The sequence below is a fragment of the Micropterus dolomieu genome, linkage group LG21 (genome assembly GCF_021292245.1).
Source record: "Micropterus dolomieu isolate WLL.071019.BEF.003 ecotype Adirondacks linkage group LG21, ASM2129224v1, whole genome shotgun sequence".
Lineage (NCBI taxonomy): Eukaryota > Metazoa > Chordata > Actinopteri > Centrarchiformes > Centrarchidae > Micropterus > Micropterus dolomieu.
The window spans coordinates 5,231,929-5,259,498 of NC_060170.1; the positions used below are offsets into that span (position 1 = coordinate 5,231,929).

A 27,570-nucleotide genomic window follows, 5' to 3' on the forward strand; every position below is an offset into this window, starting at 1 on the left:
CATTTCTGATAGTAATTGGACTGTGGTAGCTTCCGTTTTCTCTGAATTGATTTTCCTTGTGGTAAACATTCTCGGTGGTCTTGTGTGACCAGCTTCTGCGTACGTAGGCTGTAGTTAACACTTCAAATACGCCGGTGTGGCAGAATGCCTGACTTCTGGGTTTAATTAGACAAGATTAGTCTTTACGGCATTTCTGGTCTCCATTTATGTGAAAATAGAGGGTGAAAAAAGCACAGGTGTTACTAATAACATTAGTGATGGCTCGTTCCATTGAGCTGTGCCAGTTAGCCGACATGCACCGTTACGATCATAGCTGTCCCAATTACATACTAATTTTAGGCACATTTTGAGTATGTGCTGGAAAACTAAAATTCTCAATAAAGTGAGCTGTTGATGAGCAATATTTTCCCACAATTTCATTGACAAAGGGAATGCTGAAAAACATTCAAACTAGTTGCATGGTAGCGAGACAGCACAAGAAAGATGTGTACAACAAAAAGATAAAGATAAAATATGTTTTTTTCTTTTTTTTTTTGGTTAAGTTTAACAGGTAGTGGAATTCCAAAGCCACAGTTTGGTTGATGTTTGTCATTGTATCATTTCCTGTTAGTAAAAATGATAATTGACAAGTCATAATGTCACAAATGTTTGAAGAATTTACTGTATCCCAGTTCCTTCTGGACTTCAGGTATTTTCATTTTGTTTCTCTGATTACATCTGTGTCTGTCTGTGTGGCATTTTGGTGCCTGTGGAGAGCCAAACAAGTGGGCTGTGTATTCCAATGAGGCTTTTTGGTGTTTTGGAGGAAAATGTGTCTCAGACTTTTCCCTAAGAATAGACATTTCAGAACTCAGTCTGTTTCAATCTGCTGCCACTTTGGTGATTTTATCAAAAAGAGCAAACTAAACACATACAGCAAATGTGCAAAAATAAAGTACAGTACTTATAATGTAAATAAACTGTTTTAATCAAACACTTTCCTATCAATATGTGCATTTAACTAGGCATAGAAAATAATGGTGATGTGGTTAATGCAGAAACTGTGGTAAAGTGGTCTGCATTCATCTATAAATTAATATGTGTGATTGGTACAGTAGTCGTTGTCCACAGCTGCTTTATACTATATCAAAAGCTTCTCCTTCAGTTAATTAAACCTCTGCAGCCGGCTGAAGGCAATAGGATAGGATATGTGATAAATCTGCTGCCTCTGATTTGAGAAGTGCCACTTCGGAGCACTTTGCCAGAAACTGTGTTTACCATTCATTAAATCACATACAAACAACACCAGGCTGCTAGAAAATAACCCCATACTCCTCTAAACACATTACAACTCACTATTCTGCTGTTTATGTGGGTGACTTTGGATCAGGCCTGATCAATCCTGTGTATCATGACTTCCTTTTCAATATATTTGCAGTTTTTCAGCATTAACATTTAAATTTTTTGCATTATCACATTTTGCTATATGATTTGACAATTTACAGCGAAATTAGAATTAACTGAAAAAGTGCCAGTTTGGATTTTTCGTTAGAATTTTTGCCTCCACAAGCATGATGTCCTGGCACCACTGACTGTCACTTAGCAAGCTCGTTAGCTTAGTCACAAATGGGACAATAAGCAATTTATTTAAAATATTTTTACTTCTACTTTGCCCTGGTAAGGTATCTACTGAAATAAATTCATAATTCAGCAATATTTTGCCATTTTAAATGCTTGTGTGATGAACAAGGATATCACTTTGTGTTGAAAAGTGGTGGGGACATAGGGGGGTTGATGATACACTTGGGTCACGAGATGTGATGATGCACAAGAACAAGATGAGAAGATTATATTGAAGAAACATGAAATGCTGAAATATATCTGTGAAAAAAATTGGAGCATTAAAAACTTAATTTCCTGCATTCTGGAGACATGTACTGCTCCGATTTCTTTTTTATATAAAGGGTAACAAAAGATTCTACTGGCAGGTGACAATTCATAAATATAAAAATATAACAGAAAATAATGCTGTAATCAGCATTTTTAGCTTAAGTTACTTTTTTAGACAATGCACATTTGTTACTTCTGTCTTTAAATTGCATTGCATGTTTTCTTAATGTGCAAATAAACCTTTCTTAAAGCATTTTCATTTGTTCTTTGATCTTGATGCAAGCTATTTTTTAGAATATTTTGAACAAATGCTTTCAAAAAGTGATGAGGACAAAGTCAGCCATTTCAAAATGTGGTGGGGACATGTCCCCAGCGTTCCCAATGTAAATGACACCTATCTTTCACTTTCACACTCATAATCCAAAACAGTGGTCTGAGATCGCACACTACCAATTTGGACAAGGACAATAACAGAAAAATGCTCACAGTGTCAGAAATAGGACCCCCTGCTCAACCTCAACCTGGACACAGGTGTAATCAGACAGTCACAGCTGTGTGGCTTGAGGACTGAAATCAGGTTTTGAAAACTTTGAGTTAGACAGTTTTTTCCTGGATAATGTATGTAAACCAAATCTTGACCAATTTGTAAACAAGTCATTTCTTTAACAGATACATTTTGTACAGTACTATAGACAACTTTCCATAAGCTGACAAAGAAAACCTACCTAGAGTCTGATCTAGTAAGCACTTAAGAGCACCCTTAACTGACTTAAGATTATTTTATTTATTTTTATTTTTACATCCGCTTATGTTGAGGCAAGCTAGTTGTAATTATTGGATTTTGATGAAAGAGTTGAGAAGAAAAGACTGAGTGCAAGCATACTTACAAACAGGAAAGACTGGTAAATACTCATTTCCCATAGAGAGGGCTTAAGAGGCATATTTAGTGTTTTTTCTGAAAATTAGACCTGTGGTTTTACTTTGTCACATAGTTTATTGTTGCCAAACTACAGATATCCATAAGTATTGTCGACAGACTTTGCATATGTGACCTCCTTCGCTACCCTGACTGACCCTCATTCGGGCCTATAAAGCCGATTAGTGTCTATCTATATCTCAAAAGGTTTAACTCAGTATGAGATACCTTCAGTTTAAAGACTAAACCTGACGGAGCTCTCAAGGCTCTGATACTAGCTGTCTGCACAATGTTTTCCCTTGATTGGATAACACACCTTCTTGTGGTGTGTGTGTGTGTGTGTGTGTGCGTGTGTCTCAGTGTGTGGTCATTTTTACTGGGATGAAAGCTCCTGTGCTCCTGGGCATTCAGTGGGATTAACATAATTGTGGTTAATTGCCAAGGAAATGGCCTGTGAGGCTCATCTGCAGTGTTCGCAGAGGGGAAAACAGATTGTCCCTCTGTGGATGCTGGAGTCAGGGGGTCTTCCCTCTCTACACACCGTTAAACACAATATACACACTCATTCTACACAGCTGAGAGTGATATAATGCAATTTTCCACGTTTTATTGGGCATTTAATGCACACACAAATGTACACACGTATGTACGTATATACACAGACCACAACACACAAATGTACTTATTACAGATTAACCAGCACACCCACTTAACATGGAATTAACAAGATCAAATACTGTGTCTGTGAGTCTGCAATAGATAATAGATGAAATAATTAGCTAAATACTGAAACTATCATATTTAGTTATTTCATAAAGGCTTGAAATTCATTGGACAGTTATTGGAGCAAAGGTCTAACTGCCATTCCTCACATCTTAAATTGTGTCACAAAGCAAAACTATTTCTCTGTCCTCTGGCAAACACACTAATGATGATTGATTCAGCCCTCGACTCAAATGAGTAACTTTTTATTTTAATACTTGCTGCATCAGTGCTTCAGAGTTAGGAGGGGTTGGAAGGCAGCAGAACAGACTTACAGGCCTTCTGTTAACAAGGAAATGCCCACTGCCACTGAAACGCCCTTAAAATAAAGATCAAACTGTATGTTGGGGACCTCACTGATGCCAGTGCTTATATGTAATATTCACCTTATCACTGTGCTCTTATTTAAAGCTGCTGTAAGCAATATTTTTACATTGACAATGAATGAAAGAACTATATGTAATGTGAAAGAGCTCCCTTGTAGTGACAAACATACAAGAATGATTACCCGCCTTTGCATTTCCCCTCAGCTCTTCAGAGTGATTAGCTTCTTTTAACTGATTTCTTTACTGGTTTGGTTCAGTCTTGCTGCTATCATTAGCATAATTTCTTGATACAGCAGGCAGATGTTTTTAGTGGAAAAACATCTGATAAACTGCACTATCTGCCTAGCACCAAACAGCAGACAGACAAAGCTAGCAACTAACATAAATGTTACGTCCCAAGGTCTAGGGGTGTCCTGGATGTAACATAAAGTGTGGCCTCCCACTCTTCCCATTCCCAAACAAGGCCAGCACACAACAAATACAATTTAGCAGTTTTTATTATACATGAGATGAGCAGTGCCCAAAACAACAACCAAAACACTAAGAAAACCTAAATCTTTCCTAAACCCAAAAGGTAAAGAAAAGACAAAGCTCTAAAACTAGGCTTCCAAGTCCAAAAACAGGAGAAAACGGTGCAAACAAAAAAAAGGGCTTCTCACTCCTACTCACTGCTAGTAGCTGACACAATATAGCTACGACAAAGGAAATTGCTTTATAGCAACAAAAATGGCAAAGCCAACAAAACCAGGTTGTCATAAGACAATCAGAAGGACTACGATAAACTACTTACAATCTAAGTTGAATATAGTCAGAACCGTTCACTATGTACAATAAACACAGACATAACACACAGTCCTCAGGCAGGTTGGGAATGGCAGAGAGAGGGGGAGAGTTCCTGTCAGTAGGGCTTAAGATGGCTGCTGTCATCCAGGTGCCCAATCAGGAGGCTCCAATCAGCTCAACCAGACCAATCCAGTGTGTCCACCTGTTCTCCAGTACCTGCATACACTCACACACACACTCTAATGGAGGAGAACAGCTGACAGTGCCAGGAGAGATAAACAAACAACAAAATATGACCCCAGGGTCATAACATAAATAATAAAGGATGTAGCAGCTACAGCCAGATATTTTTTCTCAGGAATATAAACCGCACCTAGCAATCACGTTTAGCAATTCTCATAAAGGATGGCTAATTCAGAATTATTTTTATTGATCTGCAGATTATTTGCTATACCATAAATTGCTCTTGATGCTTATTTTTCACATTTTTGCCTTTATTGGAAAGTTTGACAATAAAGAGGCAGACAGGAAACGGGAGGGGCGAGGGGTGGTATGACATGCACTGGTACATTTTGAAGGAGACTATGGGAGTCGCTATAGCTCTTTACAATCTAGAAAGTTGTGAAGACTACCAATTCAATTCAATTTCAATTCAAATCAGCTTTATTGGCATGAATGTGTAAGAACAGTATTGCCAAAGCTACATATAAATTACATAAGAACAATTAATTTCATACATTTCATTAAATAAGTAAATCAAACACTGAAAAATTCTTTAAAAATAAATATTAAAAATAAAACTAAATAAATAAAACAGTAAGCGTGAGTGTGTGTGTGTGTGTGTGTGTGTGTGTGTGTGTGTTAAAAAATTTAAATATATTAAAAAATAAAATAAAATAAATAAATGAAACAATAACGTGTGTGTTATTATAATATTAAATTAAAAATTTAAATAAAATAAATGGACCGTAAACAAGTGCGTTTTTGTGTGTGTGTGTGTGTATTAATCGACAAAAAAAATGTATTAATTAATTTTAAAAAAAATCTGTTCTTGCATGTATAGATGCATGTATAGTCAAAATACTTAAAAAATACTTAAACTTGAACTTGAGTTGCATTTATTCCATGTCTGTAAATATATGTGATGTACTGTGCAAATTTTATGTTACTGAAAACATAAGATCGAGACTAAAAACATTGTTGACATTTCTGATTTTTCTCACTGAGCCAGGTGCGAGGGCTGTACTGGTGTTTCAATGACATGCAAATAAAATCAATGATGGCAGTGGAAACATTAAAGCATTATGCTGTAGTGTCTAGGGCAATACACAAACATTGCACACAGTGTGAAGGTAACAGACGGACAAACAAACGGGTACTTTGTAAAAAAAAAAGAGGGTTAGATCTAAGTATGTCAGTGCAATTTAATGCACTTGTTTACAATGTGTCTACAATAAGTGTGTACACATTCATTTTGTGTAAAACCAAACCTTTACCTTGCCTGAACCTGAGTGTTCACGATACCTCAATAAAATAAGGATGATCAGATTTGTCAACCTTCATGCCCCTTCAGTCTTCCCCAAGTGGATCGTGACCCCAACACAGTGACCAGATATTGCTCATCCGGACATCTTCCATCATGAGTTCCAGAAAGCAGGTTTGGTAAACAAAAAAAAACTCTTGAGTTAGTTAAACCTGAGATGAGGGAAACTGGGTTTTCTGTTCCATGGTAACTGAACATAACTTGCTCGCTGACAGGTTTTCTTCCACAAACTCTGTTTCCTCCCTCTTACAGAGCCTGACAAGCAGTTTAATTTCCTCATTGATCCAGTCAGTATCAAAGGGCATATCGAAGCGCATTAGTATCAGTTTGTTACTCAGGGCTATCTAGTTACCACTTTTTAAAAAACTGTTTATTCATTGACTTTTCTCATGTACAGAGCATTTACAGGAGAAAATACAGAAAACAGGCATAACTAAAGTAAAAGTAAAAATGTAAGATAAGTCAAAGAAATAATCCCTCCAGACCAGACCCACCCGCCCTTACCTCCTGACCAGGGCCATAATAAAACAATAGTGCCAGTAAAGAAGAGGGAAGAATTATAACAATCATAACAATAATATAACCTATAATATAATATATAATAATAAGTGGCAAATAGTATGTATAATAAAAAAAAACTAATAAAATAATAATAATCTAATTACATACATAAAAAAATTATAAATACACATAAAATTAAATCAAACTCAAGGATTACACATAGTACAAAGGGGCGTCCATTATACATTTCAACATAGCTGCACATGTGTGTATACCAGGTAGATCCCCTCATCAACCCACAACAGGTTGTGGCATATTTCTTCTTTAGTTCCAAAAGCCAGACCAGCATTTATCAAAGAGATGTGTTTTTTCTTAAAAGAAAACCAAATCTTTGGGTTGAACATTTTCTTTTCTGATGCCGTGTACCAGGACATTTCTTTAAGCCGCATGGACACAGAGAGATAGTCCATGCTCTCCCATAATAGTACAATACATTTATTAACAGCAATCATGGCCAGTCTGATTAACTTAACTTATATTTTTTGTCAAGAGGGATGTCTAAAGTTACCACTTTTATGAGCTCAGTCATTCCTTTGAACAGCGGTTTCACATTCTCCCTCACATTTACACAGCATCATGTCACTAGCTCTGCATGTCCGTTTTTTGACACAAGACAGCTGTCAGTTTGTTAGAGCAGTTTAAATGTTTATTGCAGATAATGTGTAATCTCAGTTTTAATTATAAAAATCAGTATGAAGCTTAAGACAGGTGGGTCAATGAATAATAATCTCTTTCACTCATGATGTGATTGGTCACACTGATGGAACATAATTACAATAATATTGGAAATTATATGTTAATATTTCTGAGTGAGCAGGATTGTGATGCAGCTGCAGAATGTAGTTAGAAAGTGTTTTTTATAGGTTTCATATAGTCTGATTATGTAAATTTGAAGTAGCTGAAATAAAGCCACTAAATGCTGTTAAACCAAAATCCAAATAGATGTCTAAAATTGATTAAATAATTATTTGCATCTTTATTACACACCAATCAGCCAAAACATTGTGGCAGGTGAAGTGAATAACACTGATTATCTCGTCACCATTGCACATGTCAGTGACAATGGTGGACATATTAGGCAGCAAGTGAACATTTTGTCATCATAGTTGATGTGTTAGAAGCGGGGAAAATGGGCAAGTGTAAATGATCTGAGCGACTTTGACAAGGGCCAATTTGTTGTGGCTAGATGATTCGGTCAGAGCATCCCCAAAACTGCAGCTCTTGTGGAGTGTTTCCAGTCTGAAATGGTCAGGAGCTATCAGAAGTGGTCCAAGGAAGCGGTGAACTGGCAACAGGGTCAGGGGTTGCCAAGGCTTAACAATACATGTGGGGAGCGCAGGCTGGACAGTGTGGTCCGATCCAACAGACGAACTACTGTAGGTCAAATTGCTGAAAAAGTTGACGCTGGTTCTGATAGAAAGGTAGATCTGCTGCTAATGTCTGAGTACCAGATATCACACCTTCAGAGGTCTGGTGGAGTACATGCCTCGGCGGAGTCAGGACTGTTTTGGTGGCAAAAACGGGGACCTACACAATATTAGAAAGGTGGTCAGTATGTTGATTGTTGTACACATACCTTCAGCCTTGTGTCCTTTTTAATGGGGGATAATTTCAGTAGTCAATGTAAGACTTTCACCTGTGAACCTGTGCTCAGTAGTGAAACAACAAGTACAACTACACTGCTTGACTGCTGTTGATAAAGAGCTCCATAAAGGAGGTTTTTACAAATACTACTCTTGATCTGCCCATGTCACTGGACTGTGTAGAGCAGTTGTTAACCTTACACTATTTTCACTATACTATACAATCCCATAAGCAGAGAGATCACACACCCAAGCCCTATTTTGCTCATTTACTTTCCTTTTTTATTTCCTTGTTTTCTTTTTGCAGTTCAACGCATTTAACCTCCTCTAAAAAATTCCTACTCCAGGAATATGTAATCCATGATGAAAGAGTTTAGTCAGAGAATTATATACCAGCAGTATATGCTCTGGTATATGGGCTTCCTTAGTGGGGGAGCTGATGTTGATCCCACTTGAAGTCCTGGGCGATGATGGTGCCCAGCAAGTGGAAGGACTCCACAGTGTCAGGTGGAGACAGGAACGAAGAGGGCGACCATTTAATGTGGTGGTGAGCAGGCCAGACAAAAAAAAGTCCACATTCACATTAGGCTTTGCTGCATGGAAATACATTTAAAAGCCTCCTAACCAATGATCCACAGGTGCCTCTGGGGTGTCCCTTTCACTGTTTCTTTGCAGACAGATGCAGCGCAGTTCTGTCAGGTTGTCTATTAAAAGATATGCCAATTTCAAAGTGGGTTAAGTTTAGGCAAACTTTACAATTGATTGAAGCTTCCCTTAATCCTCCATCAGTCTCCTGGCCATTTCTCTTTGAATGGAGTTGATGCCTACCTCGTCTGCAGCAAAGTCTATGCAACCACCTTTCCACAACAGTAGCTCTGCTACCTTAAAATACAGGTTAGTGTTATTTGTGTCATTTTAAAATGCTTGTGTTAAATTGCTTAGTAGGGTACATAATCTTACTTTGCAGATTAACACTCACAGGATGTGGAATCCTGCTGACAGGGTTTAAAGACTTTTTTTTACTTTTCTTTTGCACAAAAGCCCTAAAGCAAAAAATATTTATATTTTGTTGTTTGTTATTTGCACATCAGAAATCATTTAATATACTTACCATATGAAACACATGACAATAAATCCTGGATTTGCTGCAATTTTTTAGGTGATTGGAAGTGGCTCCAAATAGGTCTGCAAACAGAGCTCGTCCTTCCTTTGGATAGATGGCCTTTTCCTCAGGAGTTAAAAATAGTTGCATTCATTGCATTGATTAAAGTGCACTTACTACTAGAGTCCAATGTCCTTGCAGCCCCGATAAGAATGTTCCACTGCATTACATCAAGAAGAGGAGGAGGTGGACTCAGTGTTTTACATCAGTGATGCTTGGTGCTCAGACGCAGTCAAGATGGACTCTGTTTCCCATGTGTCAGACTGTATTGTGAAGATGAAACTTTCATATTGTCATCTGGTTGCTGCTGTTTAAATACACCACAGAAGCAAATTCAAAAAATGCACTGTGGAATGTTTGGGGTGTATACATGTATGTATATATGTAGATAAAAAAACTGTATAACTTGTTTTATTTTATGTGTTACCATATTTTAATGTAGGCCTATTATATGTTGTGTGTGTGTGTGTGTGTGTGTGTGTGTGTGTGTGTAGCAGGATCTCCAAATTTTGTTTTGTTACGCAGCCTTGTGCTGTATAATGACTAATAAACAACCTTGTACCTTGTTTTGTTGTTTCCGTTTTTTTCTTTTCCGTTCTTTTATTTGTTTGTTCTCTTCCTGTCATCTTTCTCTTTCTTTGTTGTTTTCCCTTTTTTGTTATGTTTAAAATATCTTGTTTTGTGACCCCTAAGAGCCCAGACCATGGTTGGTCATGTACAAGAGACAATACATGCTGATGACAGGCAGATGGGACAACAATTTGATACACATTGTTCCAGTCACTAGCTGATTCCTGATTAGGGTTCATTCTCTCAGACTCAGACTTTCCCAGGTATGCTGCATGCAAGTTCCACTTACACATTTAGACTTAATCCTCCAAGAAGTAAAGAACCAAGTAGCTTTCCATCTCTCCAGTTTCAGGCATTTAAGAGAAGCATTTAGCAAGTGAGGGATAAGTATCTCACGTGTCACAGGAAGATTCAGTGGAAGTGCATTGAGTTAACCCATCTCCAGACAGTCGTTTGACACGGCAGTTGGCTCCTTGTATGTAGAGGGGAGGTATTATGACCAATGTAGGGTTCTGTGTAACTGACTTTCATTCTTTGTTGCCAACGTGGACATAATTTACGGAAACTCCCTGTCCATTATGGCCGTTGTAACCCACTTGAATAGACAAAAAACTTCCCCTGTGGATGTATAAACCTGGGACTGACTCATCTATAGGTTGGAATTCAAAATGGACAATTTCAGCTACTGAGCGGCTCCAGAGGGGTGGCAGGGTCTCGTTCAGGAAGGTATAAACATTCCACAAATAGAGCAGAGCCCAGGCAGTTTGACCATCTGCAGAAACACAATGTTGGATTTAGTCGCACTTCACGTCCAGCTTGTGTCATAACCAATTAGTTACAACTGATTAGGAGAGCCACACTTAGCCAAATCCTCTCTTGTCCAAAAAGAGCCAAATCTTTGCCTTGGGCCATGTAAATCAGGAAGGACTTGACCCTGTTTACCTTCAACTTTGCTTTTCTAGTTGTTTTTTAATGATGGACAGATGCCCTCATGAAACCGCTGATTATCATTGGGGTAGCTGTGAATAGACATAAATAGGTGAGTAGCATTTGATGTAGAATTGGAATCTTACAAAACACAAAAACATTGTACTTATTACGGTTTCTTCTAATCAGTGGTGGCATCAAAATGCAGAATGTTGAGTGCCAACTGGTGATGAACCTTAGCCATTTTATCAATTTACTATCTAACTTCGTGCAAGCCACCGACTCAGCACTGACCCTTAGGCCAGTATCCAAAGGTCAGGATGGTATCTGGATTTCATCAAAACACATACAGGCAATAAAGTATAAAAGAACGGATTATGTAATGCAGAATTGAATGTATGCTAAATGATATGGCATGTATAGCTGCAAATATAGGAAAAGTAGGAAGTTTTTTAATTCAACACGCCGATTTTGATGTACAAGCTTAAGGGGTACCTGGAATCTGGAAAAGATACAGTGTGTTTTGTTCTCTTCAGAGATTAAAAAACAAGAGTAATGTGAATATACATTTATATAACCAGTAAACTGATCATATCTTGAAGAAGACAAGATGTAAGTTGCAATGCCAAATCTGGCATACACCAAGAGTGTGTGTTGGCCTGCATACTGAGACACATTGGTTTTTCCTTTAATTTGTCACCCATCTGTATATCTTGTTATAGGTACTATGTGTGTGTGGCCATCCTGCTCTACTTCCTTCCTCTGCTGGTGATGGGTTGTGCTTACTTGGTGGTGGGACTGACCCTCTGGGCCAGTGAGATCCCTGGAGACTCTTCTGACCGCTACAAAGAGCAGCTGACTGCCAAACGCAAGGTAACCTGCATTTTAGATAGCTGCCTATAGCTTTTGGATTACCAACTATTGTAATCAAATTACTCCAAACTCGTCACATGCACTTTTGTACACAGCAGCCCTGAACATGTGTGCCTGCATTTTCGTCCAGTGATGAAATCACCATCACAGCACCATGCACCTGAATCCCAGCCTTTTATCCTATCTTCTGCTGTGGTTTTCAAGCCTATCTATTGTCTTTTCAGTCCACCGCAATCTCTTCATCCTCTGTTTTCACCATCAGCTCTTCTCCTCTCCTTTCTTTCATTTTGAGTGATCTTTAATGGCCCATGCTTGTCAGGTGTGGTCACAGTTTCAGTTCCTTACAGAATACTCTCCAAATGAAAACACTTGCAGAGACTCGCCTTTCTCATCCTAGAACATAAAATAAGAATCCTATGATGCTTTACACAGACATATTTAGTAAAGGTGCACTGTAGCTCAGTATGTGAACGTTTACTTTGATAAACATTTTTGGAAGCATTGACCCTACTTTCTGTATTTCATCATATTTTCCTTTAGTTTTCTGTACTTTGGATTGCTAGTCCACTTTATGTGGTGTTAAACTTGCAGCTAATTTAGCGGTCATATTAGCGGACCGAGTCCGGAATGAGCACCGGAATCAGGCCAGCGGGCAATGGAACCGGTCTCAGCAGCTACCAGGACTGAACACAACTTCCTGTTAGTCAAGTGCAAACACATGAACAAGGGCTTTAAACCCCAAAATGCAGGACACTAGGCAGAGCAGGTAAAGAAAGTGATATTTTTGCCAGTAATTAAACTTACAAAGGAAGCAGGCAGTCCAAGGAATGAACAAGCCAATGTGCACAAGTAAACAAGAATCCAGGGAGCGTGAAAATTCAAAATAAAACAATAATCCAAAAACCAGAAGGGGAGACACCCAACAGCATAACTAAATGACAAGGACAACTAAAACAAGTAGACTAAACAAGTAGAAAAAGAGGGGGCTAACTTCAGTAGATCCCTCTGCAACACAAAACATAGGCATAGTGCTTAATCCACATGTTGGGTGAAGTGAACCCAGAAGCAGAACAGAGACAGCGATGGGAAGTAGGTTTAATTATTTTATATAAAAAGTTTGTCAAAAGCATGTGAGGTTAAACTAAGTATCATGACACTTAGGCGAATAGGCAGAGGGAAGGGCTTCCACCAGGGAACAAAACCAGGTGAGGCAGGTGGAAAGATACAGAAAGGGAGGGATTATCCGAGCCGGGGGCAAACCAGAAAGCCAGGAGTCTTGAAAACCCAGGAGTCTTGTAATCCAATGCAGGTTTGTCCTGGCGGGAGTAGGACCGAGGTAGGAGGCAGATCCAGAGTGATTGTAGACACAGAGACAAGCATTAAACAGGGCGCAAATACACTGAGCAAATTTACCAAGGAATGCTGCACCAAGACTAACTGCATAGTTGAATCTACAATCTGGTGGCGTGGAAGCACAGAATACAAAGCAGAGGAGGCTGATGATGATGATTATGGGCAGCTACCAACTCCAGCACACCTGATCCCACAGACAAACAGAAAACCTCCTCTTAAACAGTTAGCTGTCTGTTAAAGAATATGTGGCCTATACAGAACAGAATGAGGTATAAACAAACACAATTTATTGAATAGGATAAGTTATTATTAACTCAACTGTGTCTGTGCTTGTACTGACTGATGATCCAGCATCTCCTCTACTGACAAACTTTAGCATAGCACCTGTAGATAACAATACTATCATTCATTTTACAGGCTGTATCAGGCCCATTCAAACTGGCTACCCCAGCTTACCTTTTATACATTTTCAAAAATAAAATACTATTTATACAATAGCTTGGCTGAATACTTAGTGATCATTATTTACTGAGACATGTGCATCCATATTGCCCAGCAAGTCCAGCTAATGAACATTTTAAATTCAATATTTAATCAATAGTCACAGTCAATCCATCGCTTTCCATCTTGAAAAAGGCGCTGGGTCTGTCACAACAGCCGTCAATAATGGCAGACAGCAACAGCCCCACGTCAGCGGTGGACAAGAAGGAATATAACTACTCTGTCCCTAACAACAAAAATATAACCTAACTCAACATTAGATTTCAGTTAAGTATGTCATGTTGTTTTCTTATTGATAGCTTGCTAAGGTTAACATTGCTGTCTTCATAATATCAAATGTTAGCTTAGCACGGCTTTGTTATGGGTAGTAGGATGAATGTAGCTATGTGTTCGTTACAGATAAGGAAATTGTACAGATTCACAATTGCCTTCTCCTAACAGAAGATTAAAGTAGAAAAAAAATTAGTAAGTGGTACATTTATTTTCCTTATATTGTTTACTTCCGCTTTCAAAAACCATAAATCTGCTAAGCCTGGCCAAGCATACTGCAAAATAAATTGATTTAACAGTTTAACATGTTCTTCTGAGACTTGAACATGGGAGAAAAGGTATTTATGACATATCTAGGAAGCTGTGGTGAACAGAAATCTTAGAAACATCATTTTAAAACAAATTTACTGCAAACACAGTAAAAGCCATAATTGTTTTCTTTTTCTTATTTTCAGTCTTCATTATTGATTGCAGAAATTCCTCGATTATGTTACCTGTGCAGGACACCAGTCCACTACTCTAATGAGGCAGCTTCACAGATCTGTTACTGAATACTCCACAGTCCACAGAGGGATGCAATCAATACAGAGCAACATGTTTTCATCATCATAACATCAAAAAAAAAACAACAACAAACTGAAAATACCCGCTCTAACTTTATTGTGATGGATGGTTTTCCTGGACAGGTTTAACATGTATTATATATTATTTATGGGGCAAGTATACTGTTAAACCTTTCGACAGATTAGTTTTACTGAGATGTCTTGCGTTTTGACAATAAACACAAATCTGTGACATTTCTTGCAGCCTGAAGGCTTTTTGCAATATTAAAGTCTTCCCTGGCCTTTATGATCTAGTCTGAAGAGTACATGGACACTGGTGAAATCCGGATTGGAGGAAGAAGCAGTAAAAATGAAGACATAATGGTACTGTTACGTGTCCAACAGGTGGTGAAGATGATGATCGTGGTGGTGTGTACTTTTGCAATCTGCTGGCTGCCCTTCCACGTCTACTTCCTGCTGCACCAGTTCTTTCCTGACATGTTTGAAGAAAGGTTCATCCAGCAGTTTTATCTGGCCATCATGTGGCTGGCTATGAGCTCCACCATGTACAACCCCATCATCTACTGCTGCCTCAATGACAGGTTAGTCTGAATCTACACACACACACACACACACACAAATATATATTCAGGTATAGTTAGTTTACTGTAAATTCTCAAATATTTAACCCAACTTCTGAGAGAACTGGGCTTTCATTTGATGTTTATTTTTATTTATGTATATGATATTTATATGATCTGCTCCAACTGCAATTTGTGCATTAAACAAAAGCATTCCATTATTTTTACTGCAAAGTTCATTCATTTTTATGGTTGGCATTGAGCTGCTGTCAATAAAATCAAACACTTCCTGCACAGATGTTGCACATGTAAAGCTTTGCAGCGACTGGGCAGAATGCCTCTCTATCCTAGAGCGCTGTTAATTACTGTTAATTTGACACTTGAAAATGTGCATACAGCTCAGTGCAGCGCGTTGTGAGCTCCAGTGCAAGTTCACAAACCAAAGAACTCCATTACACCATAGGGCTGACTCTTTTTATTTAATATTGGAATTACCATTCAACCGTTCCCTAAAATGACCATTTGAAAGCCCTGTTGCCTTATCAGTAAACTTAGCTGTTTGGATGGAGAAATGGAGGAAACTAGCAAACTGTGGGGTGCTCCCATAGCTTAGGGGTTAAGATGGCAAACATGTACTGCAACATATCCGGTTGGAGTCGGACCAGGGATCTCTAATGCATCTCTCTCTCCCTCATTAACTGTCATTACGCCACTGTCTGTAATAAAGGCTAAAATGCCCCCCAAACAAACTAGCGAGCCATGTTGAACAGATAATTATGACATCAAACCAACTGAGAGGTTATGTGTGATGTGAAGCATTTTGGATTCAACACCATAGGTGAAAAAATAATGGATAAACGGGGGACTGCCTTACAGTAATATCAGCCTGTCAGCTAATGCTGCCTCACTGAGGCGGTGAGGTTGAGGCACTGTGAATGAACGGAACAGCATCAATTCTACATCTCAGTCTAGGATTAGACTATGTGGGTTGCCTTCAAATTCATTTGAACACGAATGTATATGTAACACGGCTGAAAAAAGCAAAGCAAAACAACATTCCAATTAACTTTTTAAATGTTGCATAAGTCACATGACGTAAGTCACATGATGTTGAGGTATGTTAGGCCAAGTGGTAAACAGTTTAGGAAAAAATTGGGGTTTGGGTTTTAAAAAGTACATTACACAAGTCACGTGATTTACGTAAGGTTTTTATTCACAGTGTTGTTGTTGATGGTATTTGAGATATCATTTGAATACTGGCTTCAATGTACAGTAGTTATAAATCATTTCAGTATTATTACTAATTAATTTACTCCCTTGATGAAATATTTCATTACATTTACATCACACTATTTATTCATTCGAAAAGACAATTTCCTCATTTGTAAGTAATTACCAGGACAAAAAATATGAACGTCCAATGTATTTTTTGTCCTTTGAAAAGATAAAGTAGTAGAGTAGAAGAAAGAGTAGAATAGGTCCCTTTTTTAAGGAAAGATGACAACTCTTCAGGGTGAAAATGTTTTTTTGTTGTTTAGCAGCAATCATATTGTCCTTCAGGACAGCAGCCAACACACACACACACACACACACACACACACACACACACAAGCAGTCAGGCTCATCGCATAGCAGTTTCCCATCCTCCACTGCTGCTTTAGTGACCAGCAGTTGTGAAAACTCAGCCGCCACAGTAGAGAAGCCGCTTATGCTCACTTTGAGATCAGTTTTCTGGAAAGAAACTCTGTGGACCTCAAAGACTTCCATATGTAGGCTGAAGTTAGAATAAACTTTAAAACCTGAAATCTGAATCCTACTGTGAACATCAACAATTCAAAACTCAAACTGTGGCATGATTAATTTTCTGCCTGTCAATTAATTCAATTTAAACATTGTCTGGCAAAATAAAGACAGATGGTCAACTCTGCTTGTTGTCTTTCATCAATCATCTCACATTGGCTTCCATTGCGGCCACCTGTTAATTGTCTTTGTGCAGTCGGAGAAATGAGATTTCACACTTGGGTGTTTTCGCCTCTGAAATCCATTAAGTCCTAAAAATGAAAATATGTGGGTTGGACCGCAGTGAGCTGAGGTTTAGTCATCATTCTGTACAGTATATCGACCGGCGTTTGTCTCTATCAACTCAGCCGATTTAAATTAAATGTGTGACCGATGTTGGCCCCTTCCTCTCATTTTTCATCTGCCACTTGCCATCTTTCTTCTGCTCTCAGCGACTGACATTTTCTCTTTTTTCTTCTTCTTTGCTTCTCCCTGTCTGGGCTTTGTATGTATGTGGGTGTATTTGTGTGTGTCTTTACTGAGGTGAGGTGTTTCCATTCAGTTGCCAGCCACTTGTGATGCCATCTCATCCGCACAGTTCTTTTTTCTGTCATCTCTTCCTTTCTGTGTTTTGTGCTGGTAAAATCTGGCTCTCAGTAAAAGTCATTAGTAAAAGTCATATGCAACATTTAGTGTTAATTAACATTAGAATGCTTGGTGTTTGCTCTTTTCCTGTTTCTGTTTTTTTGTTTGTTTATAATACATCTTTATTAGCCTGTAAAGTACAGCACAGTCAGAATGCAAATACTGCATCAATTAGGCTTCTGTTAAACTGTCTGTTTCGCTGGTTCTGTATATGGCTGTGTCAAACAGAAACGTTTTTTGTTACAACTGAATATGTAAATACTAATTTGGTTTAGGTTTATTTATTTATTTGGTTTATTTATCTGGAACTTCTGTTAACTGCATGATAATACATTACAGTGTACAAACAATTAAAAAGTAAAATATGGATTCTATTAGTTGTGTTCCATCCTAGGTTAATTTACAAAAGAAGCACACTATCCATTTACCTGACCTCATCTGTGATCTTCTTCCCTAACATGCCATTGACAGGTTGTCAAGGCCCATGATGTTGTATTCTCTTTGGTGCGTGACTACTCTGAACGGAGAAGAGTCAATATCATCGGCTTTCTGCTCTTTGAAAGCAATCCAAAGCTTAAGTGCACCTACATGAATGCTTTTGTTGCATCTGTAATATCTATAGGATTTGTACAACATTGAATAGGTGTTGTTGTTGGATGTAAAATTACAATGTCCATAAAACCTGCGTCCATTGATATGTTGTCCACTTGAGGGCAGCACAACAAATTTCCTTATAAAGCTAACAACTCAATAAGACTAATCTGTGCTTTTCTTGCACAGATTCCGAGCTGGTTTTAAACAAGCCTTCCGCTGCTGCCCCTGCGTCCCGCGAGGCTCTTACGAAGGCCTGGAACTCAAGTCCACGCGCTACCTTCAGACCCAGACAAGCGTTTACAAGACCAGCCGGATGGAGACCACCGTGTCCACTGTTCTCCAGGTTGGGGAGGACATGGAGCAGCCCAAGGTCAAGGCAATAGTGGGTCCAGGGCCTGCTGGGCCCGCAGTCGGGGCCAGACCACATAGCTCCTCCCTGGACCTCACCTCGAATGGGTCATCGTCCCGGAGCGTCTCCAAAACAGTATCGGAGACGTCCAGTTTCTACTCCAGTAACAACCTGCAGGAATAGACCTGAAACACGGGCGGCATTTTGCCGGATGGCGGTGAGAGCGAGAGAGTGAGTTCACTGTTCGCATTGCTGCTTTTGCCTGCGTGTACTCCTGCAAAAGCACAGCGTGAATGTGTGAGTTTGTGTGCCAGTGACTGTGTCTGAGTTTTTGATGAATACATTTTCACTGTGTTCACTGGAACGTCATCTTAGGTAATTTGCAAGTGAGACTAAGACTTCACCCACTACGCCCTTGTATAAAAAACTCGTGCTGCTCACAGTTAAAGATCAGCTCCCATTCGAAAGGTTTGCTCAGTGTCAAAAAGTGATGACAGGCACATCGACAATATGAGCGCATTCCATTTCAAATGCTAAACTGAAGCAGACACTAGTTCCCAATGTTCACAGCCTCTGCTTGTCACACCAGCCTTCTCTCGGTGTAGAGGGAAGGTTCACACATCCGCAATCACACAAGCTGTGTGACTTCACACAATCTATTTTGGAGTGAAGCTATAACATGAGACCAGCATGCTCTGAACACACCTCGATTTAACAAGGGTGTTCTCTGCAAAGATACACAGTTTGGAGACCTGGGGTTTTCAGAAAGTTCTCTCTAATGGAGAAAACCTGCTTTTCACAGGAACTCTCTCGCCAGAAGTAACAAACAGAGGCAGATGTGTGGTTCAAGTTGAAGGGCTCTCCCAGAAGAGGTGATGGAGAAGAAAAACAACGAAGCATAAACTCTGAACTTTGCATGTGTGAGTGTGTGCAAGCTGATCAGAATGCCAACTCAATCTCCCCAAGCAAGGCATCCTGAACACTCCAATGTGCAAGACGAGTGCCTGTCTGGCTGAACGAGCGCTCTAAGGATCTCCTGCAGGGGTTGCTGAAATGTTCTGGCAATCACCTGAAACGCCAGCTGGGAGCATCATCTCTGAAACACAGAGGTGTTTCAAATGCTGAAGAGGCAACAGCGAACTTCAAATGAAAACTGACTAAAACCCAAACTGCCCAATATGAGACCTCAAACCCAGATGTAACTCCTCCGTAACACGACTGAACCCAACGACACTGGAGTGTAGCTTAGAGACTGATCTGCAATGGACAGCCGATGAAATGTTCCAGTTTCCTACAGAATTAATACAGTTTCCTAATAATACCTGTCCCCTCAGCTGTGTAACCCGCTCCACCTTTTATCAGACACAACACTGGGTCGTGATCTAAATGCAAGGCACCACTTTCAAATTGAAATATTTATGAAACTCTCATTAGCTGCTCTACCCTTCCACTTGGCAGTAACATGCACCTGACAAATGTATCTCCAGTACACACTGGTCATATATGCTCATTTGTGTACATTTTCTTGGTATTTGGTGTTTCAGGTGATCAGATGTTCTGATTCTTTCAAATATCCACACTTCATATGCTGTCGCTCCATCCACATGTAATCCAGTCATACAAGGTGCATGTTAATATCAGGTTTAAAGGGCTTCGTAGATGTTGCAGCCGGGAATGTGCACAGGCAGCCTGTTGGCTGTAGCTGTCAGCGGTGATGTGCCTTGCTGCATAGCATAATGTCTGTAAATGGGTGAGGGGAGCAGAGAAAAAAGGAAAAGGAAGGTTAGGTAACAGAGGCTACAGAAGCCCACTGGGACAAACTGTCTTAACCTCCTACGGTGGTAAACACACACACACATACGCGTGCACAGAGCATAGTTGGAAGGTGCCATGCATAGTTTTTGATCATTTCTTAAAGGACATTTAGTTTATTAATGGAAGCCAGAATATTTTACTACAAATACGCTGGAGGGAGCCTAATAACTAAATCCTCAAGATTTACATATTTGCTGTGTACAGAACAAACACAGGCTTTTAACCACGCACATCCACCAAACAGTGTAGCTGTAACACACACAATAGAAGAGAAAAGACTAAATCAATTTGAATAAGTCTACTAAGTATTTACGTTTAAAAATTCACAGCTTGCTTTGCATTGGAAATAATTCAATAGTGTCACTGTTATCACATTATGAGATATATTCTGTGAAAAGTATAACTCAGTCCTTGGTTAAATCATGTTTCAAGATGGATATTCTTTGCAGTGTGCATACACAACACATGCACACACATCCAGAGAATGATCACCTGTTGATACCCATCATTCTACTTTCAAACACTTTCACACACACACACACACACACACACAAACACACCCTACAGTTCCCCTCCTGACTCCTGGGCTATTCTCAGTACACAAACGCTGTTGTTATAAATTCCAGTGTCAGCAGACATGAAACTGAGGAGCACATGTCTAGCAACGCATAACTTTTTTGGAATCACAATGCCTATCAATACCATATCACTTTATTCACCGAGTACAAAGCTAACTCTTGGTGACATGGAAACATATCTAAAATAAAATACAACATTGGTGCCGGGACCACAGGAGGTCACACTCAGTGCAGAAAATGAAGGACATTCAGCAGACGTTAGACAGCATAAAAGAAAACGCCCCGTCATCACCATAGCTGACATTTCACTTTTTCACACAGGGTAGAATGTAAACATAATACATCCTACAGAGCTTTTGGGAGATTAATATCTTAGCCAAGTCATTAGTTCAGTGAGGAGAACATAAAAATCATAGATCTCTGACTTTGATGCTGCACGCTAACACATTAACATACACTGTGTTGTCAAAATGAAGATTTAGAGAAGAATAACTTTTACTAAAATTATAATTTGTCAGGATGCCCAGAATATTCATGCATTTTAAAAATTATTACATCATTTGATCAATGAATATATCACTGTAAGTGATATGGTGAGGTTCGTTTTTGGATGTCATGCAGTTGTTTACGGCACAGTGATTTGTAACTGTGCACAGTCACTCCCACTTTCAGTGTGGAAACATAAATCATATCATATGGAATGTAGGGAAAGCAGATCCATTTAAAAAAACATGAAAATAAAATATTTAAATCTATATATAAAATATTTTATTTCTCCCCATCTTGTTCTTCGAAAGGTGTGTTGAGGCCAACAGCAAAGCACTACCGCTGTGAATAATGTGTGCTTAAGTGTTATTAACAACACATGAATAACCTTGTGAATGACATTAGTGGCTTAAAGCCCCATATCTTCAAAAATGGTTCTTCTCTATGATATTAAATATTAACGAGTAAGTAAGCAACAATCAAAGATCAACTCTGAAGAAACCCTACTTTGTTTTCATTTATATTAGGATATATTTTATGAAAGTTTAACACTTGCAGACTCAGCTAATCTGCTGAGTTGGTTGGCTAAGTGTGGTTTGATCGTATCTGATTGACAGTGGCCTGGCAACATAAGCAATTTTTGATTTTAATGCTGCTAGATTGGTACACAGAAGTAGGCAACATCACATTTTTTTCCAACTGAGCCAATAAGGAGAGCACAGAGAAAAACAATAACTAAATCTATTTGTGAAATAACTGTTCTAACGTTGGCAGAAAATTGCTGTGTTCATCCCATCAATTGTTGTAAGTGTCTAATTTTAAAAAAGCCTTTAAGGCTTTGAAGTTTTCAAATATCCACTTGTACTCCTTTCCCTTGTTTCTTTTTTATGAGCAGAAGCATTCAATGATGCAAATCAGCCTGAAATGATATTGTGTTACTAAATGACCATCTGCAGGACTGGTTTGGCAACAGAGTCCTAAATAGAGTGATCCGGGAGAGATCGTGGTTGATGTCATTACAACATAGTTAACTGATTACATTATAAACAAGACCTGCACCCTCGATACCTCCTGCCCTGAGAGGATGAGTTGGAGTCAGTGAGCTGGATAGGAAAATGCTCCTTGTCTGCATGTAATCCTGCAAGTAAATTAGCTCACACAGTAAGTGTACAAGAGGGCAAATTAGTTTGTTTTGTTTATGGCTGTGTTTCCTTATGAGGACCAACAGACCTTTCAAGGACAATGAGTTGTCTTTTTAGTTTTTAAAGGAACAGTGCACATTCATGAATATTTCGGCAAGCATCAATGTAAATGTACCAGATTTAGCCAGAAGGCTATTTTTCATCTGTAGTCTAGAAAAAGCTGAAAAGCAACCATTTCAGTTCACTGCACCAGCATGTTATTCGTTTTACAACATTAAAAACTGATGTGTCAAAGCCTTGCTATTCATAAGAGCCAAAGCCATAGCTACAACCAGTGCTTAATTTGTAAATTATTAGGTTCCTGAGCGTATAAAATGTGCCACCCGCTGAAAATAATTAATTAATAATGTCTATCCATGTAAATAGTACCATAACAGCCTGTCACAATCACAGCCAAGGCAGCAGTCAGCCATGAAATAAATGCTGCTACTTCACTCCTATATAGCTAACAGCAGAGCTTACACAAAGTTAACAGAAAAAGAAAATATCAAAATATCATAAATACCAACAGCTGTGAATCCAGCTTAGATTTCTTTGAACACACAACCCCAAAGCCAGTTACAACCAGCTAAAGCACTGATCCCACCCACTCATGCTGTGGTCTTACTAATTGGTGACCATGGTTCCCAACTTGTTTTTTGCTTTTTAACCCTTGACACAAAGTCCTTGTCCAATGTCCTTGTGTGACCCATTGTCACATGATGCATGTGCTGTGAGTGGCTCATTTGAACAAAGATTAGAGGAAACACCAATAAATAAAGAATATAATTTTTTCCCCCCACCAAGTAATCATCTCATGTCCTCTTGGGTTAATCTTGTGACCTCTTCTAGGAGGGATGAAATGTGCAGAAGTTATCCGAAGTGGTTTGGATTTCTCACAATAACACTGAGAGGTTAGAACGGAGTTTAGGTTTGTGTTAGGCCTTCAGTGCTGTAATTGAAGGAAGGTCCTCACAAGGATACTAATACAAATATTAGTGGGTATGTGTGTGTGTATTTACTGTAAGTGTTCCTCCTTTCGACCTGTAGACAGAGAATGTGACTCAGCCACACAAACCGGATTTAACCAACCTTTTCTAAATAAAATTAATTTATTTGTCAGTGCAAGGTCAAACAAAATCATATTGCATTTGAATCCTATCCAAGCCCATCAAATTTAATTATATAGGGGCAAATGACAGGCCTAATATTATATAATATATCCATAGTGTCCATTACAACATAGCATCAGCTGTCTGAGCCAGTGAGAGGGATGTGGAAGTGGATGTGTACGTTCCCTCGTCTGCAGGTCAAGCGTGGACGGATCAAGTGGAGCGGGTGAACGAGAGGCTGGGGCTTTAATGAATGTGTAATTAACTTTGTCCAACGAGTGCTCCTTAAATGAGTGTACGGCAGGCTCTCTCTCTCTGTCTCTCTAACACACACACACACACACACTCACACAGCCGTCACTGATGAGAGCTGTAGCGATGGAGACAAAAGATGCCAGCTTGTTGCTGAGAAGAGGCGCCAGGCAGGCTACACAGCAGGGTGAATAGCCTCATCAGCGCCATCTCTTCCTGTGTTTCTACCCATCCCTTGCTCTCCAATCATGCTAATTACAGCAGAGAAGTGGAGAGGGCAACCAGCCTCACACTCGCAGAAGCATGCCTTACACACAGGCACAGGGACACATTGTGCTTGCAGGTCATTAAATGAGGTGAAAATATAAAGATTGCCTCTTCAGTGATGGGTGCATGCTTAAGTGTGTGGGTGCGTGTGTGTGTGAGAACAGACTGGTGTACTTGTGTGCTACGGTGACCTATAGTTTTGAGAATGCCAGACACAACATAACTAGTTGTCATTGTTGTCCTTACATTCACAGATGCTCATAGTGCACTCTTTTGAGATAAATGTGTCATTTATAAGAAATGTGTACACATATACATGATGCGTCATCCAGAATTAGTGACATCATGTGCGTCAATATATATAAGAGAAATTATCAAAATTGCAAGGGTCAAAACCACAGCACCCTGCAAAAATAAACTGCATTGAAGAACAGCCTCTGCAATATACATATAGATATATATATATTCACTGTAAAGATGTGTGTTGCTGCAGACAGGCTAACTATTGTTGCTTTGTGAAAATACTCTTCACTACCTACTCATTGGTTTTCTTCATCTTGCACAAATGCCAAGCTTTCCAGTTGTCTCTTTTGTGAATCTAATGTACTTGTGAATGTGACATTTTGATTATGAACTAAAAAGAGAACTCAACTTGAACCATGATATAGGAATATCTGTATCTGTATTGTGTTGTAAAATGGATTAGTCCATGGAAAGATTCTATACTGAAAAGTGATTGGACTCTGGGGAAATATGCCGACTGTGCCGTGAAGAGACATCTCCTTGCAGGACTGATGCCTGTTCCAATACAAATAGTCATATACCTCTTTGTCACCATGCTGTTAGCTGTGTCTGAAAACTAAATATCATTACTTTTCCTGAACCCTACCACAAAAGGGAAATTTTGTTCTTGGCAGGTTGAGCCTCTGCTTTCATTACTTTATTTGTTATTTGTCTCTATTCATCAATCCATTAGCTTATCCTTTGGAGGGTCCTGAGGGGCTGTGGCTAATCCCAGCTGTTATTGGGCAAGAGGCGGGGCACACCCTGGGCTGACACATAGACGCTTTGTTGACATTTATGTCCTAAATTTAATCAGAAGAATGAGAGTCAGTGTTTGTATAGAAATATCCAGACAGTGGTTTGGCTCTGTACTATACTATACTGCATCTTTTTTATACTGTCAACAAATCCTACATTGACATTTAGTTTCATGGCTGAAATCATGTTCTTGTTGCCTGATTTCTTGTTGGGGGGTATTTTGTTTTGCGCTAACAATCGGTAGTGAGTGACGAATCTGACAGCCTAATTTACTCGGGCAGGTTGTTCCAGAGCCTCGGGGACCTGACGGCAGATGCTGAGGTAAAGAAACAGAAGACACATGTTTAATAAGGAATTAAAAGGATCAATAAGATCTTAAAGGATCAATAAGATCTTAAAATCAATCCTAAAACAAACAGGGAGCTAGTGTAAAGAGGATAAAACAGGTGATTACTAGCGCACAACTGTGTATTAATCGGCAGTTGATTATAGTCCACAACAAATACAATATTAAGTCCTGTTTCAGAAACATTGTCTTACAATTACCGTGCACAGCTGTTTTAGTAAATAACTGAGCCTTCCAAAAAATTTAACTGTACATTTTTGATCAGAATTTAAAGATTTCTGTCTTCAGTGAGCACAAAAAGGATCAGGTGCTGACAGGTTAGGAAAAGTCAGAAAGTGTTGCAAGAGGATTAATGCATTGTTGATTTCATTCTTTTCCAGATTTGTTGACAACAAGAAAAAGTATACCACAGCCTCATCATTTCAAATGCTGACTCTCTGCTTTCATTTAAGGGGGATTACATTCACATCCAATCAACCGTGTAGAACTTGTAGCTCTTTGAATGCATCTCTCCCAAGGGTACTGGGCTACAGTGCCAACTGTTCCCACAGTCTTTAATCTCTCAACTATCCTTAAAGCTGAAAGTCAGCACTTCAACCTCACAGTCAGTATTTCATTTGAAATCCAATGTTCTGGAATACAGAGCTAAAAGATAATGTGCAGAAGGCTATGTGAAAAAATACATTTCTGATCATACATGTGATGCAATACTGTACATGGAGAAAAGAGATATATCTACAAGTAGTTATCAGGCACTTTTCAGACATAGTCTGAGTTCTATTTTGTATCGATGTTTTGCTTGTTTCTATCATGCTTACTTGTTCCTGAAAGAGATTTTAAATAGCTCTGTTTCTCTAAAATATCAATAATGCTTTTGCGATTTGAAAAAAAAGAGTTAATCTTGTGCATCTTTTGCGAGTACTGCTCTGAGGTGACTGTACCTGTTACTGCCTCCATTGTTACCTGCCATTTGTGGACTTACATTTACTGTACTGTGGGTGTTTTTATCTGTGCTCTCGCTAAAATCGGGGTATCAACTTTAATGTCTTCTATTAAAGAAAAGGTGTTGATTTACAACTCACCACATGGGTTTGTGTTCATTGCAAGCAACAAAAGGTGTACAAGTGAGTGTGAGGATTGTTTTTTTCGCCAGATCAAACAACAGTTGTGACCAAGGGGTGGAAACAAGCATCTGGCACAGAAAGTGCTGTACAGCTTTAGTAAAAAGACCAAAAAACAATTTACTTTGTAGATGTGTCTGCCACGGCTCACTCTCTATCTTTGTGAATCCTGACCTGCAGTACGGGTGCACAGAGATGAGAGAGGAGGATGAGGATGAAGCAGCGAGGACAGGAGGCTCAGTGTGCGTGTGTGTGTGATTGAACAGGCAAAAAACAACAAAGCCTCAGTGTGTTGCCAGTGTCAGATAAAAACATGTGTGCTGCATGGACCTTCAGACAGAGCACACTGCATGCATAATAAACCACAGCTGAGCTGCATTCATAGGCCTGATTCATTCAGTCAGTTTTAATACCAAGAGACTCTCTCTCTTGTATGTGTGACCAAAATGTGTAATTTGATCTTATCTTGTACTTCAGATAATGAAATGGAAAAGCAACAACTTCATCAAAAAAAATGCTCAAGGCCATTTGAAAAACCAAGATAAAAATCGGTGTTCTAAGGCGACTTGTTTGATTACCTACGTCATGTAATTTGCTACACTGACCAAATAATATTGTCCGTAGTGAATATGAACAAATTGCAGTGCAGTGACTGTTAGTATTTTTCACCACTAGCATTATGCAAACCTGTCATTTTGTAGTTGGATACTTGAAGGAATACTGTAGTTTAACATTTTGGGGAATACTATTCCTGTAAGAGCAGACTGACTTACTTACTGTCTTAGCTTCTCTGCATTGGCTTCCAGTAAAATCCAGAATATAATTTAAAATCATTCTTCTTACCTACAAAGCTCTTAATGGTCAGGCACCATCTTATCTTAA

The 27,570-nt window shown here is 39.0% G+C and overlaps 1 protein-coding gene and 1 long non-coding RNA gene across 3 annotated transcripts in view; one reads left to right on the forward strand and one right to left on the reverse strand.

The window, feature by feature from the left end:
• The window catches only part of tacr1a (tachykinin receptor 1a), a 62,136-nt gene extending 42,819 nt beyond the window's left edge, over nucleotides 1-19,317 (forward strand). The window contains exons 3-6 of one of the 2 annotated variants that reach the window (XM_046035143.1): nucleotides 11,725-11,875; nucleotides 14,947-15,143; nucleotides 18,327-18,706; nucleotides 19,292-19,317. In XM_046035143.1, the coding sequence (XP_045891099.1) occupies nucleotides 11,725-11,875; nucleotides 14,947-15,143; nucleotides 18,327-18,672 (694 nt within the window). In that variant the 3' untranslated portion in view covers nucleotides 18,673-18,706; nucleotides 19,292-19,317. Of the gene's footprint in view, nucleotides 1-11,724; nucleotides 11,876-14,946; nucleotides 15,144-18,326; nucleotides 18,794-19,291 lie in introns of those variants that run through there. The other variant, XM_046035142.1, reaches the window with a different exon arrangement.
• Nucleotides 8,649-9,761, reverse strand: LOC123960431. Its single transcript, XR_006822522.1, has 3 exons — nucleotides 9,455-9,761; nucleotides 9,323-9,386; nucleotides 8,649-9,225 (listed from the first exon to the last, which is right to left on the reverse strand). It is a non-coding gene; the product is annotated as an uncharacterized LOC123960431 (long non-coding RNA).
• Nucleotides 19,318-27,570: the final 8,253 nt, after the last annotated feature.